Source organism: Falco peregrinus, chromosome 6 (genome assembly GCF_023634155.1).
Source record: "Falco peregrinus isolate bFalPer1 chromosome 6, bFalPer1.pri, whole genome shotgun sequence".
In the NCBI taxonomy this organism is placed as follows: Eukaryota; Metazoa; Chordata; class Aves; order Falconiformes; family Falconidae; genus Falco; species Falco peregrinus.
In genome coordinates, this window is record NC_073726.1 from 65,537,009 (window position 1) to 65,556,945 (window position 19,937).

Consider the following 19,937-nt stretch of genomic DNA (forward strand, 5'->3'; position numbering starts at 1 on the left):
GGTATATTACACAGACGCAAATTGGAAAATGGCATCACTGACCCAAAGCTGTATGAAGTACATGTGGAAAGACTCTTTAACAAGCCAAGTAAGTATTTTTCTGTAAGTATTCCTTTTATTCCTGTAGTAGTGTAACACAAATAAGAGCATCCAAATAACTTGTATTATTCATTGTGTCTGGTTGCTCTTCTTTAATGTAAACAACGCTCACCACTGCTTATGCAACCTACATCCCCTTGAGCCTCAGTACTGTAATTAGTTTTGTTGCTTTTCTGAACTTTTGTTTATAGTTTCGCTTTAATTGCTGGATGGAAATATTACTGACTTAGAAGGGCAACAGATAACCTTGCCTTATTATAACTTAGGAGTTCACATGATTCTGCCTTGCTTACTGGAAGAAAAAAATTAATCCTTATTTTTCTGATGTTATTGTTGGTACGTAGTGTCCCTGTTACATTGTGATCTAGTGTAAATTCATCTGTTGATTCTTTGCTGTAATCAAAATAAGGACATTAGTGAATTGACTTCCAGCAGCTTTGTTAAAGACCGTGTCCTGGCTGCATGCTGCTGCAACAGCAGCCTCTGCTGGAGTCTTGCTAAAAGGAAAAAAGCTTTGGATGGAGAAGGAGGGTTGGTTTTCTGCAGGATGCTGGAACCAAATTGAATGCTGTCCCTTCCCTTGACTATACTGTAGAGAAACTTAATTACCTAAGCTACTGGGGCAAGCACTCATCCCTTTCTTAGCTAAGATCTAAGGGAGCAGAAGGCTGCTAGTTCTTTTTAATAGTTATGCTGGTGCTAGGGCCTGTGTTGTGTTGTCTTTCTTTTATCTGCAGCAATTAAGAGTGCCCAGCAGCCCCCTGGGTCACTCTCTAAGGAACGTGTTGGCTGTGCTCTGCTCTTTTTGCTTGCCACAGAGACACCTGGAACGTTGCTCTGCAGCCACTGGCTCATTCAGAGTCAGTTCTCACTAGCTGAGTTTTTCCTCAGGCTGATGCTTCTGTAGTAAGATCAGCAATGTTTATTTGGTTTTTTTTTCCTCTCAAGTGGCAGGAAACACAAGGCAGCAGCCATTTCAAAAAGGTAAGCTTTAATTGTATTAAAAAATACCCATGTTTTAGTAAGCAGTTTCTCTACACAGCCACAGGCCTATGGGAGCAATCACACATCTGCAAGATGCAAACAACATCAGAGCTGTTAGAACTACAACCAGCCTGCTGCAAGGGGCAAGATGATAAGAACTAACTTCTGATTCATCTGTACCATTTTACAGGGAAAATGACTAATTCTCTTCCATAGTATCAGACACATGGCTCCCATTGCAATGTGATTCCTTGCTTGAGGGTAGCCAGGAGCTCCCTTCAGAATTGGTATTGATGCTATTCTGATGTTAAAGTACCAAGGATCGTCTGAGACACAGGCTGATATTTAAATATTTGCATCAGCGTAAGTTGAGTAGCTTGTATAAGTACCATTCAAGTAATTTTTCCCCTTCCTCTGCAGTTCAGAGGTCTTCTAGTATGGGGTGGTTCTAGATGTCTGAATTGTAATGTTCAGAGGGGCGGTGTGAGGAAAACATTACATAAAATAAGCAGGGGCTGAACCTGCTACCTACAGTGTTGAGGAAAGGATCAGTTCTCATGTTTCTGTCTGACAGCAAGACAACTTTCTTGGTACAAACTCCCAGAGAGCAAAGAGGAGTAGAATCCTAGGTCCCACTCACGAAAACACTTATCCTGGCTTCAACTTACAGTCTGTTCTAGAAGGGCTTAAAATACCGTAACATAAAAAGGAAAGATAACCTAATGATGGACCAGCCTAAGGCACCTGTTTATTTTCACCACAAGTAAATATTCCCATTTGTATGGTATTTTGCATTAACCAGGACCTGAAATCCTGGTTCACAGGCATTTACTACCCTCTGGTTTAGACAGACATACCATTCTGTTAAGTTAGTACATTCCAGTCCCTTGCATTTATGTTGCCTTCTCCCATAATCACGAGAACCACTAGCTTTGGGGGTTGGATGGAGAGGAGACCTCAACTAACTTACAAGCTAGGATGAGAGAGTTTGGGTTAGTATGCATGCTTTGTATCTAGACTTTTGCATTAGGACAGAGTGCTTTTGCCCTGCTATTCCAGAAACCACAGCCTTTCCACCTCCCGGAGCAAAGCATGCCTGTCCCTTGCATAGTCTCTCACCAAGAGGGCCACGGCTATTCCTAGCTTTTTGCCCATTAACTTCGGCAGTTCTTAAAATGGAAGAAGTATCACGGCAACGCTGCTTTACAGAGTAAGCTGTTCCGTAAGCTGCCTTCTCTTGAAGAGGTGATGGAACTTTCTTCTGCCTATAAGGATGCTGGATAGGCAAGCTCATCTCCTGTAACAGACGTCACCATTAGCTCTAACATACGTTGGAGTAACTACTTCATAGATGCTAGAAAAGAAGGATGTCTGCCAGACAAGTCTGAACTCCAAGGAAAAGGCCTTCCTCCTAATACCCATTATAGTTCTTAGCTGCGCTTGGCTTTGCGCAGCTTGGCCTAACTTTGCAGTGGGAAGACTTCTGCATCATTGAAATGCCTGACAATGGTGTCCTTTGTTCAGATTGAAAATCTAGCTTTTACTTCTCTCTCCCAGGCTTTACCCTCCAATCGGATAGTGCCAGTAGTAATAAATTATTACGCGATTACACCTTTCTAGTGCAACTTGAGTTACGATGCCATTATGAAGCTCTTGCTCGCCTGTTTAAACTCGGAAGTACCAAATGAGAACCTGCTATGGCTATACTGTGTCTTGGGCGTTAAGAAAGAAACGTAACAGACTTGGTCTACCAGGGCACACTACACGGTGACTGTAACCACTGTTCAGCCTGGGCTCTGACCACAAGCAACCGACCAGAGGCATCACACCAAAGACATTAAAGGCACCACTGTAAAGGCAAAGTACTTCAAATGGAGAAGGGGATTTTATAGTAATTAGCAATATCCTACCTTCTGCCACGCTTTTCTCTCTCTTTTAATTCAAAATACACCAAGTAACTGTCTCCCTTCCAGCTGCTAGTATTCAAAAAAGCAACTATTAAGTGTCAAGGAGGGGATTTTAAATGCCTGCACTGAACTGTTTCATCTTGAATTAAGTTATCTCCTGGAAAGATAAGATCCAGCTAAATTGGTTCCAAACAAAACCAGCCTGCTGAACAAGCCTTCATGTCCCAAGCCGTAGCCATTTGTTTGTATTATGTACCCACTTACCAAGGACTTTCCACATCTGTCTACAATAAAAGCAATGTCTACTAGAAAAGGAGAGTGCAGGTGGAAAGGTCTTTTGCAGCAAATCAAACAAGCTTAGGAAAGAGAAGTCTTTTTGTTCTGTTTCCTGTCTGGCAACTTTCTGACTTTTGTAGCAGTCACCTGCCAAGAGGGGCTGTAGAGAAGCAAAATTACAAGGAAGAGCAAAACATGCTGTAGCCATCCAGCTGGGATGTAGCACGGATGCTACTTTGACAGTAATCTGCTTGCTTTGATGCTCCTGTACCCACATGACTGCTAGCAACTGAAGACCTAGTTCCTGGAAAACAGAGGTTTAATAAATGTCAAATAGTAATTTCAGGAGGCTCTGCTTGGTAGGCTCTAGCAGTGCCGTCTAGTAGACCTGATGTTCTGACAGCGTGTGAACACAGCACTCTAATGCAGGGTGTTAGAAATCCTCTGAGTGCAGAGGCTTTAAAATTTCAATGACAAATTAAAGGTTTGTTTCTATTTAGTTCAGCAGAATTGCTACTCACATCGAAGAGAACAGAAAGTCATTAACAGCTGGCCACGGTTAAACTATGTAGCAAACCTGCAAGAAAATGAGAGGAAGAATTGCTAAAAAGCAGTTTCGGTTCCCTTTTTTGTATTTGAAGGAAGTTAAGTGACCAATACAGTGCCAGCTATACTTCCTCAGGGATCTTCACTGCAGACAGCGTGTTAAAACTGAAGTAGAAGTCAGAAAAAAGCATGGATGTTGTGGATCACTTTTATACTGGAGGTGTCAATTTACAAACAAAGCCTTTTCTTAAGGAAAAGAGACTAGTCTTTTCATTAAATGATATTCATCCCCATTTTTTTCTCCTCTTTCTCATTTTTTTCCCCAGCCTTCTAAGGATGATTATGTTACAGTTGTGAGCAGCTGGCAAAACAAGCAGCAGCATGTTTTATCTTGTACAAAAACATTCAAGCCCTGACAATGCAGGCAGGGGAGCAACTGCTCAGAGACAGGCAGATCACAGGAACATAATATGCTGAAGCTCATACCAATGAACTGTGCAAAAAGCCTTCTGAGGCTCCTGATCCCACACCTCAATAAAACCTCTGAATCCACAGCAAGCAAAACGACCCCTTTGCTGCAGATAGCCAGCCTTCAAGGAAAAACAGGACATGCCAGCCTCCTTCCTTCCAGGAGGGAGACAACCCACAATGGGTCTACTTGGAAAGCATTTGCTCCCCTTCTTATTCAAAAGAATTAGCAGGTGAGACTTTGGTGGTTCACGCTGGGTCTCATCCTACAAAATGCTAGGATAAATGGATACATCAGCTACAGTTTGCATTTCTACAAACTGCAGAAAGCCTCTAAGGGTGCTGAAGTCTATTACGGTAGAAGCAGCAGCTAATTAGCTATAGCCACAGTTCAGGAAGAACAGTTGGCTTAGAGCTGATGCTACTACTGGCTGAAGGATTTTGGGCAAAGCAGCATGTCACACCTAGAACCCACAGTACCATTCCGGGATTTTACACAGCGAAGGGATTACGTTTTACTGGGACAGCCTTCCTGGAGGTAACCATGGGTCCTGCATGAACTGAATCCTATTCTTTCCACAGCACAAGAATAAGAAAACACTCTTCATCTGGTTCTACAGCTTCTCTGCCCAGGAATAAAAAAAAGGCATGCTGTTAGACATTGCTTCTAGCAGCTGTGCCAGTTTAAAACATCAAACTTCAAGGGAACCTCCTGCAAACTGTGAAGCTGTTCTAGCTGAAAGGTCACATACCGCGCTCTGTCTCGCACTGAAAACCAAGGACAGCAGCAGGCAGTGCTGAAGGCTGCTTGACAAAAGGAGGATCAGCAGAAATGTTAAAGCAAAGGAGTGACAAGTACCATCTGCTACAAAGAAGGGCAAGTGACATCAGTTAAAGCATACTTATTCAACCCAATCCGGCCCAGCACCACCTGAGCTGAGGCCAGAGAACATAGTAACTGCAAGGCGGCTTAGTGATGTTGGTCCCTGCTAAATGAGAGACCATCTTGCTGGTTTGAAGATTTTATACCAAAGCAGCAGGTGTGAGGCAACCAAAAACCAGAGAAAGTGGTAGGAGGGATTAAGTACAGATGGTGCTCTTCTCCAGCTATGAGACAGGTAGGCTTAGTCTTTGCCAGTTTATACCGCTTCAAATGATGGAAGTGAAACTCTGCTGCTCCAGTAAGCAAAGTCATAAGATCTTGTAGCACCCCGGTATCACAGACTTGCTTCTGTCATTGATGAGGAGGGGTGACTTTAATCCAACTCGGCTGCTAAAAGTTGGGTGAGGGGTGTTCAAAGGAGTCCTGGGTTTTATCATTGGTTTAACTGTCCCCACCAATAAACGTAGTAGGACAGATGTTCTATGAGACTGGGCTGCTAACAGCCTGTGCCAAAACTCTCTTCAGTCCCCAAGTGGAAGAGGGGTGACAGGAGCGTTTTCCAGTCAAGTCTTGAGAGCTCAGCTACAGCATTTCACATCAAAGTGCTTTCCTGAAGTCTTCAGACCTCAGGTATCCAGGCTAGGCCAAAACCCAGCTATCACTGGCAACACTGGCAACAGTGAGGATTGGTGCAAAGGTGCCACTGGTCCTATCTAAACAAAACAAACACAAATAAAAGAGAAAGGGAGATAGAAACAAACAAAAAAAACCCTGGAGCCAGGTACTCATTGGGAGGTCGAGGGAGAGAAAATAAAATCACATTTTGTTTTAAAATTATAAATACTCTCCATATAAAGTTATTAAATAACTGTGGTTGTGGTGAGTTCCAGTGATCCTCCTAAGCAGTGTCTGGTAGTCTTAAAGAAGTGATCTTTGCTCCCCATCTCTCTGGCTCTTGGTTTAAGTGCAGCAGGGGTTGTCAATGACTAGCATAACATCAATGCCATACACTTCCAGCAAGTCCATAAGGAAACTTCGATCCCCTTGGGGATCCAGGCCCATGCCTCGTGCGTGGTCAGCTGTCAGTGTCTTGTCCTGGCTAGCCGACACCTCCATCAGTGTCTGAAATATGCGGTTGTTCTGCTCCATGAAAAACCTGTAGGATAAAGTCAGCTAAGATGATGGCATTGGACTCCCAAAAACATAGCATATTTACCAAACAGGCCGCAGAGCCCCAGAACTACCTTTACCACCCTTTAATCACAGATCCCACCTCCCTGGGTGACACTGCAGTAGTTTTCTCTCAACCCTGTGGATGGCCCAGAGTAAACAAAGATAAAGCAGTAACTTCTAATTTACAGCAGTGCTTCTCTGGCTGATTTATGGCAGGCTTCACTCTTCAGAAGCAAGCCATCTTACCAGCTAACATGTACTTTGTGGTAACCAAGCGGTTACCTGTCAGACCTACAGCTCCTATAATGCAAAGGAGGACACAGTGTTGTCATCCAACCAAGGCGGCACTGGGTAAATAAATTCTCTATTACCGGCACAGAATACAGCAGTGAGAGCTACTTCTTACCTAGTGCTTTCCTAGGAACATGCAAGGCTGTTCAGAAAGAGCTCTGACTACAACTGTGCAGCTCAACGATCACAGCTCTGCCCTGACAGCCCTTCACACGCCTTCATCCCATTACTTTTCACCTGCTGCAGACTGTGAACAATGGCAGCAGGCAGTGAAGGGCTTCAGAGGTGGCAGAGTTGGTTTTCATGTAATTCCATACCTCATACTCTACACCCAGTTCTGATTCGTCTGCCAAGTACAAAGCCAGCCACATCAACAGGCCAGTCCTTCACACGCAGGTCTTATCTCACCGCTGTACCACCCACAGTATGGTACAGTGCCCGCTTCCCATGGACACCGTCCTTCCCTGAGCCAAATCTGGCATGAAAAGTCCTGTACAGCTTATGTTTTCAAAAATGGGAGGGGATTCTTGCATTTCTAATTGTGTTTTTAAAATACTTCTCCCTCCCAGCATTCAAAGAGACCCCAGTGGACACTAATACGGCTGCATTCGGATCCTCAAACTGAAAGGAAGATCATCTGAAGAGGAAGAGCCAGTTTGGTTCCTGGATCCCTAGTGGAAGAGTGCTGACTATGGAATTATGTTAATGATGATATTTCATAATACACCAAGCAAGTGCAACACGAAATCAGTGAAAGAGACTCCCTAAACCTAACAGTGACCAACTAAGTATTAGAGGTAGCCACTCACAAGATGAAAAGGTCCTCTTCACAGGAGCTACAATCCTCACCCACTTCTTGAGAATACATTAACATCTGCCTGAGAGAAGGGAGACAGTTTAATTGCACATACCTAAGTGAACCTCAAAGTGTTTTGAGAAGACAAGGTTTACGACTAAAAACTTCACATCCATTTCTTGAAGACCAATCAGACTAAAACTGTTGCCCCAGTCTTTATAAGGCACTGGACTAGAAAGCAGGCCATTTTCAGTTCTACTGATCAGTGGTGAACCAATGGTGAGTCATGACCTCTGATTCTCTTCCTGCCTTCTATCTGCTCGATCAGCTCACTGACAGTGACCACATGCGTGCAGAGTGCGCAGGGGCTCTCGTACCAGTCAGCAACAGTGGAACCAGAATCACAAAGAGATGAGCTGAAGCAGTGGGAAACTTTGAAAATACTAAGACAAGAAGGAAAGCACAGAGGAGCAGTGTCCTCTTTATCCCACATCACACTGCTCTCCTATCAGGACCAGGACCACCCAGATGTCTATTATTACCTCTGGTCATTGAGCCGTCGGTACTTCTCCTTGTCGGCATTGTTAATTTTCAGGAGTGGTTGCAGATGCTCGTGATGTGTCTTCACATTCTGGTTGTCCACATAGACGTCATAGAGATCCCGTTTCTCCTCAAAGATCTTTTCTGTTGTACCTGCCAAAATCAGAGATTTTCAGAGCAGCTTGTTGCTTTCCCAGAAGACCAACTGTTCACTCCTGCTTTTGTAGTTAGTCATTCCATGCACATCCTATTTCTCAGCAGTTTCATTCCACAGTCTGGTGTCTCAAGACATCTTGCAGCCTGAAGTTAAAAACGTCACACCTAATCCATCATACTTACAGGCCACATATGATACTTCTGTCTCCAGCATTTCTATGTCTGCCACATTCACATAGAAGAATGGTTTGGACTCTGGGACAGTTCCTCCAAGACCGGGCAGAGAAACATTGGCAAGGCAACAGCAGCAATACACTGCGGACAAGAGAAGTACATCCTGAGATGCTTTCAGTATTCCCTCAAGGGCATTCTGAACCACACTTACCCAGTTCTCCCGCACACTTCTATGAAAGCAACAGTCAGAACTTTGAAATGCCTCTGAACACCAGAACTTCTCAAGTGGGGACATCCTATTTCAGATAGGAAATAATCAGTTCTCCCATAAAAATCCCTGTGCTCACAGGAACTGCGTTTGACATGTCAAGTATGTCCTTGCCCAAAAGGCCTAAATAAAAGCTTTTTGTAGGAAACAGGTAAATGCAGGCTGAACGGTATCTTCACAAGGAATGGTTGCGATGGATTTTGAAGACCTGCATGATGTCTATCCCCTCAGTACCCACAAGCATTTCTGCAGTGCTTCAGCCCACTAGATCAGAGCTCTGTGGTGTCCCTGGAAACATACCTCTATAGCAGACAACTCCAACTGGGGGCGGTGAAAATATCAATATGCGCTTGCGCAGCAGGGCAAACTTCCAGAGGACAAGGATCTGCTCACCGAAGAATTTGATGAACTGAGACATACAGCCAGCAGGGTGTGTGATCTGCAGGTGGAGGGAAAGGGAAGAAAACAGCTCAGAGGTGAAACAGGGACACACGCACAGATGCTAAGTTTAAATGTGGGAGCAAGACGAGCACACAGCAATGACAGAACTGCAGCTTGTAACAGTTCAAGTAACAAAGTCTTATCTAAAGCAGCCTACAAAGCACCAGTGGCTGCTTACATAAAGCATGAGACACCAGCAAGGAGCAGCACACTGCCTATTCCTGCAAGTCTCAGAGCACCCGCCTTACCTTCATCTCTGGGTACATGTATCTGTGGATGGATGGCAGCCAGTGGACAGGTTGCTGGGAGGTGGGAGTGCCCTTGCTGTCAGGGAGAACTCCTTTCTTATCATCATAGAACGCCTCTAGATGGGAGTAGTGCCCTGGCATCTCCAGCTGGTGTCTGGAAAAGAAAGTGAAAAACGGGAGACCTATAGTGTCTCCAGACTCTGCTTATGCAGTGCCTTGCCCCCAGCCAACATCTGCTTTTTCAGCTAGCGAAGGACCCCTGGGTGCCTCAGTTGCACAGACTTAACCAGGAGGGCAGCCAAAGCATCAGGAGTAACGCCATCTTTTAGTGCAGCCAGAGAACACGGGCAGGCCTGAAGCAGAAAGCGAGCTGATGTATGCAGAGTACCGATCCCATTTTCAGTATGCTCAGGTACAAACAGCTTTCCCTTCTACCATCACCATTTTCCCTGCCAGGTCCACTCAACACAGCTGAAGCACACACCTAGCCAGGATGACCATCACAGGTTTAGAAGCCTTCTGTGAGCCCTCAGTAAAATGGTTTTCAGAAGGAGAAAAGAACTTCTTGTCCTCTCAGTTCTCCCCCTTGACACTTACGTCCCCACAAAATAAGTAGGGTTTGGATAGCATCTGACTAGGCTGGTAGCAATGAACAGACTGCTGCTAATCAGTTCCTCACCTCCTTCCCATTGAGAACCTGTAACTCCTTCTGGAGTAGTCGTCATTCAGGGAAATCACAGCTCAGCACTGTAGCCAAATTCTCACTCACACCGACAACCGCTCCCCATCGAGGCAGCGTTACCTCTTCCCAGGGAACTTACCTGACCTGATTCTCTAGGAAGTGCATGTACCTATACAGCAGGGTGTAGGAAGGAGAGAGAATCCCCACGGACTTCATGCGGGCACCACGCTCTAACTCACTCTCCACAGGCATGTTGGCAAAGCAGGCCAGGCCAAAACAGAGCCCTTTCCGGAAATAACTGGAAACAAATGTTTGACAGAAGGGTTAATGTTAAAGAGAGGGAAAAGGAAGAAAGGAAGGTAACTGACTGCTTAAAATACTGATTTGGGAACACCGTTCCTTCTTTAAGGAACTCCCTGAAACCCCACCATGCTATCTGAAGGGCTGACGACAGGCCTTGGGTGTCCCAAATCTTCTCAGGAATAAGCCAGGACATTTAAGGCAAGAGTTCCTAGAAGTCCCCACTAAAGCCCCTACCAGCCACGTCACAGGCTGGTAAGGAATGCAAGTAAGGTAAGAACTTGAAAGGAAGACCAGCAGAGGATGCAGGACGCAGTCAGCGCAGTGCCCTTCTTCCAAGGAAGAAAAGCCTGCAGTGCGTGAAGTTCTGAGTATAGTTACCTAGTTATATTTTGGGTGCAATCGTGGTGAAGCATACTATAGCCGAGTGCAAGGGTTCAGTTCATGTGCCTTTGAGAAATTAACTTATTCCCGACTAAAAGCAATTGTGACGCTGCAATGCCTTGCAAAACATTGCTGCATTGCAACACTGGGTTAGTAAAAGGATGGGAACACAGAAAATTCCTAGCTTATGTCTTTCCACTGAAGGAGCCAGCAAACAAGAAAGTGAAAAGGGACTGTTTATTACAACATTTAAAGGATCCAAGAGCACTGGCAGAATTAAAAACTTTTTTCCCCAAGTCCAGTTCCTGCAAAATACTTCCCATTTCACAGTTCTACCATTCTTTCCCCTTCACCCTAGGCTTCTGCTGACAGTCCCAATAGTGGCAGTGCAGGCTGATTTGCCCAATATGCAGCACTAAAATTTGCACACCACTGAGAACCTGGCCTGCCCTGCTCACCAGTTGACCTCCACTAGCAAAACTGTCATACGGCAGATCCCTACAGCTAGCTGGTACTTTGTATGATGTTGAGAGTATCTGAAAATTACCTTTGGCTCAGCTAGATACGCTTTAGCAGCACATTTATGCAGGAACTTGACTCCACATATTATATTTTTCTTGCATATTTTGAATTAAGGGGTGGTGGTGTAGATGTACAGCTAGGAGAAAGAAGTAGTAATATAGCTCAGACATACTCACATAAAATCTGACTGGATTTTGTGAGACCCGCTTGCCATGGATTTGAATTCCACGCCTTCCAAATCAATATCTTGGGGTAAACACCACTCCACCATGTTGCCTGCAGAGAAGCAGATTTGTTTGGCTGAACTTGAACACAGTACTCATTTCTAAAGGGCAAACACCAACAACGGCAAGTTGTTGCTGTTACATCACTGGGTGCCAGTAACAGTGCACTAACGCAACTCCTGAACTCCTAAACTGTCACAGACAGCAGCTGACATACTATAGTCCACACATCTCTTGTAAACGTTACTTGTTGCGGCACAACTCCCAGAAACTGCAGGACTTTTGGAGCCATTTCTGAAGCTAGCACTATTTTGTGGGTTTATCCTTTATAAAATTAATGACAGAGCGGCTACAATTTTACCTGACAGTGGATAGGCTACGGTATTGACACTTACACTCAGGCCGTCTACACAAGTATCTGATACAGAACAAACCCAAAGTATAAACTACTGCTCTTTAGGATGAGTTTGTGTGACAGCTCATACCACCATCAGTTTTGTCCTTTGGCTGTGCTTGGCAGTGCTGGTCAAACAGGGACCCCTACACCAACATCCCAGTCATCACTACTTCCCTGGAATCTCTCATATTTTGTTTAGAATAGGAGGAGTTAGCTGAAGCTTTATGTGGAGGCTGAGGTGATCCAAGTACTGCAACATGTTTGTGCATGCGAGAATAACCAAACAAAAAAGCAGATAAATTACAAGCTAGATCAAGATTAGTGAACATCTGTCACCTGCCAACCCAAGCAGAAAGCATGCAGTTGTTCAGGGGAAAAGGCCACCTGAGAAGCCTGATCCTGGAACAAACGATACCAGAGAAGTCACAACAAGTCCCTAAAGCCAATGAAGTCCTGCTCTGCCACTGACAAGCTTACCACAGACAAAAAAGGGGACGTCTCATGCCTTCCCACACCAGCACTTCAGAGCCTAAGCCGCTCATCTGGACACTCCCACTGAACCAAGATATGCTCCAGATCTGCCCACTGAGTTTCTGTTCTCTGTCAGCCTGCCCATACCAACAGCATTTGAAGTAACATGGCTTACTTTTATGTAAGTAAACGTAAAAGTTTACGTTACAGTTAAGTCATGTTTATGTAAAAAGTTACAAACATTCTCCAATACAATGCAATGGCAGATGCAGCCCAAAGATGCTTTCTACTGGTACAGTCCTTCCCCTGCCCTTTGGGATAAGCATCCCACTGTGCTTGCACAGACAGGGCACATTTGGAAGGGCCTTACACTCAGCTGAGAGAGATATCTGAATATGACGCCTCATTTCTGAAGCCTGTCTTTTGTTACTCATACTGCACAAGTATATGCATGCACTCTCGCACAGGAATTATGCTTAGCTACTGACATTTAAATAGGCTATTTTTCTTCTCACACAGCTACTGCATTCAGCAGACCTTCCCCAACCTTGCCTAGCAAGGACTTCAAAAAAACCCAACACTGTTAAGCGTGGCAACAAGAGAAGTTTTACATTCAACTAACCACTTCTAGCCCAGAAGTAGACCTCTCCCGCAGAGCCAGGCTGGCCGGGGAGCAGCAGCAGCCTCGTGACCCTGAGCACAGCTCTGTGCAATCACACGCAAAACCACAGAGCTCTGCTGTAAAGCATCTTCGCCTCTGAGGCGTGTGAAAGGCTGGCAGAGAAAGCCAGTGACATCATGCCAGCCTGCGCGGTCCCCTGTAGGTTTTGCATATTATATATAGATGTTGGCTTTTGTTGTTTGGGGTTTTTTTGTGTGTGTGTGTGCTTGGTGTTTTTTTTAAAGGCACAAGACCCTCCCTTGAAAGAGTGAGGAACTCAACTCTTAAAGACTGTTGCCTCTTAACCACAAAGTTGTGGTTAAGGCCAGATCCACTTTTAAGTCTTGCATCGCAGAGAAAACACTTACTGGTCATTACCTATAGATTAACAGATCAATACGCAAGAGTGCCATCAAACAAAGGACACTGTTTTACTTTGTTCAGTTTAGTCACAAACACTACTGTCAGGTATAATATCCATTATAGAGGTGTTGAAGCGGACATGGCCCAAACAGCATCTGTTCTGCAGCAGTAAGTAAGGACAAGATGCCTTGAAACAGATCTTTACCCTACATGTAACCACAAAACCAACTCACATACCATGCAGCTATTTTTTTCTTTCTGGGATCTATCACAAGCAACCCACACCTGTGCTCCTGGCTGTTCCTCACGTCACTTTGCCCTATGAACATACGGGCGACGTGGCAGTCAGAGAACAAACACGGAGATAAGAAAAAAAATTAAGAGTCAGTCTGGTGAAACAGTAGAGCAAACAAAGGAGAAACTTCACCCAGATGCAATAGCAATTGCCAGCCTGCCTGAGAAACCAGAGGAGGAAGGAGCGAGTAGTGAACAAAAACAGGAAGCGTTACCCTTCCCCATGCAGAAAGCAGCTCTCGTGCACACAGGAAACTTTCCAAGTGAGAGTTACCCAGCATTAGAGAGCGGGCAAGTGGTTTGCTGAAAGTCAGATCTCTTGGGAGCTATCTCCCAGCTCCAGACCAGGTAAGAACCAGCACTCTCTTTCTGGTGTGCAAGGTTAAGGACATTCTTTCTCTTATTTCCCAAGATCTTTAGTCCCCAGCTGTGCAATGTTACCATGTCGTGGCAGGAGAGAAGCACAAAGTGTGACCTAGCCATCACACTGGCTCCGTTTCCTGTATGGAAGGAATGTGGGACAGAAAAATGGGGTATTTATATGTCGACTGGTGTGAAGTGGATTACTTCCCTCTGTTCCTTCCATTACTCACACGACGCTGTAAGCCAACAGACTGTGAAACCTCAACAAGGTTGACTACCATCATCATCTCCATCGCAGAAAAAGGGCTAAGAAGGTTCAGCCTCTTTTTGACTGTTGTGATCTGACAGAGTTGATATGGCCATGGACTTTGCTTCCTCTTTCTTTATCTCCCTCTCAAAGCAAAATTCATTGTTCTATTTTTTCCCCCACAACTTTTCCCCCAAGACAACTGTGACTCTTGGACAGCACACATGCTCAAACCTAACACCAAGTAAGTCACACCTACCAGATGTATCCCCATTGCTGCCCAAGATAGTGCTGGGTCTCCTGTTATGCCCTGCCCAAGGGAACACCTGCACTAGGAAATTCAGCAGCCTCACCGTGCTCTTTAAGGGGCAGTGTTTGCGCTCATCCGGTGCTCGCGCTGTTTGAAGTGCATCCCCAGCTCATCACTCCGTGAAGGAGGGGACTGCCAAAGGGCAGGGAGCAACAATCAGATGGCACAGTTGGCTCCAGGGCTGCCACCATTCTGCACTTAATTTACAGCTCACTTTCTGCATTAGCGCCAAAGCCATGTTTGTAATAGTGGTAAAAAGAACTTCTCAAGTGCCACAGGGTTCACCATGCTGGAGGCAGGGACAGCACCACTGATTTAGTAACTGCCTCTTACATTTGGCCACTCACAAGAGCATTGACAGAGTCCCAAGGACACTGGAACCATAAGAGTAGCCTAGCAACCCCGTAACCCACCTGCATAAACTGTTCACGTGCAACTGCCAAGATACAACGAGCTTGTCTGCTTCAAGCCCTTCTAAATTTCGGAGGAAAGCTGTTACATTTTGTATCAGTGTAGTAACCACTCCATCCTTCAAAAGTAAAACATCTCTCACCCCAATCGCTTGCCTGTATTCGAGTAGATGTTACCTGGCACAACTACCCTCCCAGCCACCACCAGAACTTTTGCCTTTCACATGCCTGAGCAAGCTACCAAAGGAAGTCTGCTGTGCTTTTCCTCGCCAGGATCAAGCAGGTTTCCAGCTCAGACACTGACTGGATGATCTCCTTTAAGTCACACACAAGAAAAGGTATCCTTATGAACATTACGGAAGTCCTTCACGCCATCTGATGTGGCTGACCCAGGATTCCCATATCCTCTTTCTGACCCTAGGAAGTTTTGCACCACTGCAGATTCAAGATCTTTTTTCCAAGCCCACATCCTCCACAGGGCACTTTGCCTTCCACCTGTGAAGCTGACCTTTGTTGATATGTTCCCAACAGTCCTATCATGCTCCTTACATTCAACATCCATGCTGAGTAGCAGCAAGACGCTACACCTTCCTGGACTTGACAGACTACTCCAAGGCTGATGACACCCAGCATTAACTGCGCATCAGATGTGAGAAGAGCTGTTTCCCAACTTGCCCTGGACTTCATTCAAAGCAACAGCTGGTTCAGACAAACTCCTGAGAAAGCTCAGCTTTCTGCCAACCGAGAAAATCTCACCATTTCATAGATGGCATATGCTCTCAGATTGGAAGACAACCTGCTGTTGCTGCAGTCATCCGGACTCCTCCATGTTTTGGATACTTACGAGGAACACCTCTTCCTTCCATCTCCTGCTGGAAAGATGACATCCAATCTCATTTCAGATTTTGATGAGTCAAGAGTTTCTGACCTCTGGACTGAAGACACATCTCTCTGGTGCAGTATGAGACAGGTAACTTCTTGAAAGCCCCTTGGTGTTTCAGGACGTAGCAGCCATGCTGTTTAGCAGTGTGCATTGCTGACAGCTCATCACACTTGGGGCTCCGTTCTCTTCACAACTTCCTTGGGATTTTCAGTTCAAGACCCGAATTCAGTCTTCACTATCAGAGGTCCCCTGTGAACATGATGTCCGCTACCTCTCCCTTGCATTGAAGAGCCTCACTGCACTTCCCACTGTGCTTCTCAGAGCTCTTTCCTGTCTCTAGGACTTTTGCTATGGATTTGCTAACAAAGCATCTGCCCACAAAGGAAAGAGGCGTTCGCTCCCAGATCTGGATGCAGATGGACTCCTGCACGTCCCAAGCTATTTCCTGAACTCTCTGACTGTACCAAGACTTTCAGCTATGCCCCACTCTTGCCTTTGCATGCCAAACTGCTGCCAGGCAGCCAAAAGACCCAAGAATCTGGCTTGGGACATCAGACCCCTAAGCAGATGTGAAGTGGGTGCTAACTTTCTACCTGTGTCATAACATCCTGTTTTCGTGGATACTGCTAGAGCAGCAAGACTACGAAAACAAAGTTCTTTTCTGAAATGCTGAATTACAGACTTTAAAAGAATAACCTCTGTCAGTAAAAGAAGTGATACAGCGCCAAAGACCAACAGCGACGAGGGAGACAGATATGGTAGTGAGAGGTGGAAAATGCATTCCCTTGCCCCTCTCCTCTGCCCTCCTGGACCGTAGCACAGCAAAGCATCAGGAGTCCCAGAGATCCCACCAGCAGCCAGCCTCTGAACACAGTCAGCAAGAAACACACAGCCGAGCTGCTGCTGCTGGGGACCATGCCCTGCGCACCTGCCAGATTTACACCTGCCATAACCCCCACGCATCGCCCACGGCCGCGGGCAGCTCTGCGCCGTGCCACCGAGACAGCGGGATGCTCTCAGGATGCTGCTAACAGGTTGGTGGCCCCGACGGCACCGGGCAGGGGCTCAGCCCGAGGCCTGGGCGCAGTGCAGGGCGCAGGGGGTGCCCCAGGGCCACCCCCCGCACCCCGGTCCCGTGTCCCACCGTGGAGCCGAGCTACGAGCGTCCCTGCCCAGGCCACCGGCTCTCCTCAGAGCGGCACCTTCCTCCCGTCCCAAGTTCTTCTCGGCGGGACGGAGCCCAAACGCTCCCCCCTCGCGCTCCGCCCCGCAACCCCCGCGGCTCCCGGTCCCCCGGCGCACGGCGCTCCCCGGCAGGCCGGCGGGGGTACGGGGGGCCCGCAGCCGTGCCGCGACGCCGCGGGTCCCCGCGGGGGCAGAGGGCTCCGCAGGCCGCTCTCCCCGGGCCCGGCGGCGCTGCCCCCGGAGCGGAGGGGGCGCGGCCCCCGCGGGAGGCGGGACGCGAGCGGCGGGACCGCAGCCCGGCCCCGGCCCGCATCCATCTTACGCCAGCGGCACCGGGGAGCCCCAGGCCCGGCCCCTGCAGGCCCCGGCCCGGCCCCCCACGCCCCGGCCCGGCCGCCCCCGGCGCCCCTCACCCGTGCGGGGGTCGAAGGTGACCACGAAGACGGCCACGATCTGGTCCTCCTCCGCCTCCGCCCGCGGCGGCCCCGCCGCCTCCGCCGGCCCCGCGCCGCCCCACGGAACCGCGCTCCAGCCGCCACCGAGTCGCCGCCCGCCGCCGCCGCCCGCCTCGGCCGCGGGCGGCGGCGCCGACACGGCGGGGCCCTCGGCCCAGAAGAGCAGCGGCGCCTCGTCTGCGCGCTCCACCATGGCCGCGGCCCCCCGCCCGACGGCGCCGCGCCGAGCCCAGCCGCGCCGCGCCGCACCGCACCCCCCGCGCCGCACCGGCCGCCGGCGGGGGGCGGCTCCGGGGCGGGGACGGGGGCGCGGAGGCCCCGCCCCGCCGCGGAGGGGGCGGGGCCGGGCGGGCGAGCGGGGGCGGGGCCGCGGTTCCGCGGGGGTCGCGGGCGGGGGCAGGGGAAGCAGCCGGAGCGGCCCCCGGGGTGGCGGCGGCGTCTCGGCTCCCGTGCGGTGCGGTGCGGTGCCAGCTCCCGCGGAGCGCGGCAGGAGCAGGGGTCCCTGAGGCGAGGCGCCGCGCATCCCCCGGCTGCACCTGCTCCCGGGAGGCAGAGCCGGCCTGCCGAGCCCCAGCAGCAGCGCTGAGCGCGGAGCCCTGCCGGGCCGTCCCGCCGGGGGCCCCGGGGGGAGCAGCCTCCCGGCCGGGCACCCAGCAGCTCCCTGCCGGGAGGAACCCAGCAGCCTCCTGCACCCTCCAGTTGCTGTGGTGGAAGTTGCAAGCCCCAAATTTTGAGCCGGTGATGCTGATCCCGCATGCCGGCTGTGTGTGCATACACACATACATGCGCTATGGAAAGACGTGAAGCAGTTTTCAGAGAAATAAGCAGAATCGGCTTGAGATTAAAAGACGGAGACACAAGCCTGACCATGGCGCCCACAGGCAGCCAGCTTCTGTGTTATTGCTATCCTTGTTACCTACCACCAATGACATTAAGTGTCATTAGGTTTACTCGGTTCCCTAGGACTTTCTGATTAATTGGATTACCCAATTAAGCAGGCCACAATTAAAGGGAAGATATTCTCATAAAAGCCTTAATTGTCTAACTTTTTTCCTGTTGAGCAGCTCTGAGTGTTCAATGCGCCATTAAGAAACCCATCATCCAGCTTCTTCAACAGTGGGTTTTTTTTCTTTTTTTTGTTACATTAGCTTCCATTTGCTGTGAGCTTCATTTCAGACAGCTTCAACACTGAGTGGGCATTTTGTTTCACAAAGCCCATGCACAAGTTTACTTTGCAGAGCTATAAACTGCAGTAGGTGGTGTTCAGCAGATGGAGTTTTTCATGGAAGGTGACTGGGAAAGAAAAAAAACAAACCCCAAACCCTGCACAATATTTTGTTACTGTATAAAGAAAAGCCAGATCCTGCAAATACTTGGCTACGTGCTTCACTTTAACCATGTAGACAGTGCCAAGCTTCGTTTTGATGAGTGTTTTTTTGGTGATGCTAAAGTGACAGCTCGTTTCTCTCCTCTCCATCCCCACAGTGGTGCTGGCACGAATGTCAGTCTGTCCCCCAGTGATTCAGACAGGGGAAACAAATCTGCAGTCAAAATTCCTCTGTGACCCGCATGGGCTATTTGCAGTGCAGAGCTGTTCCTGGTCCTCTGCTGTGCGGTGGCACCAGCATCACCCCAGCACAAGGGAGGGGATGCAGCAGGGAAAGTGGCCAGTGACAGGGAGCAGAGGCTGCCAGCGTTGGCTCTGAGACACGTGAAATGTCATCACCCTCTGAGCTCTCGGCTTTTGGTGAAAAAACACTTGTGGGACAAGAAACCTGCTAGTACCAGAGCTATTTACACTGCTCTGGCAAGCAACCTGGGCCTGCTGAGGGCACACCGCTTGGTGGGTACGTGCAAAAACCAAAGGCCACAGTTTCTACTTTATTACTTCACCAAAATAAAAAATACCTAGGCCAGGAAAGAATATGACCCTTTCAAGAGAAAATAACTCTCCTTCAAAAGAAAACGAACACATTTTCCCTCCAACTGAGGGTTAAGAAATTTGTCACCAGATCTTTGAATAGTCCTCCAGAAAAAAAAAAAAAAAAAAAGAAATGAAAATGTGGTGGCTTTTAGTTAGAAGATGCAAGTTGAATAAGTTGAACTTTCTTTAAACAGCAAGCCCAGCTTTTCTCCTTTACATATCACATTCCTCCTGAGAAAAATGAATACTGCCTATAAACCCCAAGGGGAAAAAAAAAAGAAAAGTTTTTCAGATAGGATGGAAAACTGGTCTGAAGGAGTTGCATTGTTGTGCTATTAATCAAAATGTAGTTATGAGGAACAAAAGCATTATTCTTCAGATTTAAAATAAAATATTCCTATCCAAGACTCCAAGTACTGAACAGCTGATTAATACAGTCAGATCACAGCAGTAATGAAGTGGTCCTGTCATAGGATCTTGACTGGCCAGATGCTGCAGGGACAGCTTTTCACAGCAAAAAGCAGCCAGCGCTGGCACCCCCAGGCTTTTGGACCTCGCTCAAGGTAAGGTGCAGGGAGACACAGCAGCTGCAGGAGAAGGGAGTCTGCACGG

At 47.9% G+C, this 19,937-nt stretch overlaps 1 protein-coding gene across 2 annotated transcripts; it reads right to left on the bottom strand.

The window, feature by feature from the left end:
• Positions 1-1,806: 1,806 nt before the first annotated feature.
• DENND11 (DENN domain containing 11) lies at positions 1,807-17,683 on the bottom strand. Of its 2 annotated transcripts, none has more exons than XM_055807298.1 (9): positions 17,360-17,683; positions 11,315-11,414; positions 10,102-10,230; positions 9,251-9,404; positions 8,862-9,000; positions 8,303-8,434; positions 7,966-8,116; positions 7,437-7,505; positions 1,807-6,319 (listed from the first exon to the last, which is right to left on the bottom strand). In XM_055807298.1, the coding sequence occupies exons 1-9, from the start codon at positions 17,592-17,594 to the stop codon at positions 6,124-6,126; spliced, it is 1,305 nt and encodes a 434-aa protein (XP_055663273.1). In that variant the 5' UTR covers positions 17,595-17,683; the 3' UTR covers positions 1,807-6,123. The 2 variants fall into 2 exon arrangements, with proteins under 2 accessions (XP_055663273.1, XP_055663272.1); XM_055807297.1 differs by having other exon boundaries at positions 10,072-10,230; positions 17,360-17,682.
• Between the last annotated feature and the right edge of the window lie 2,254 nt (positions 17,684-19,937).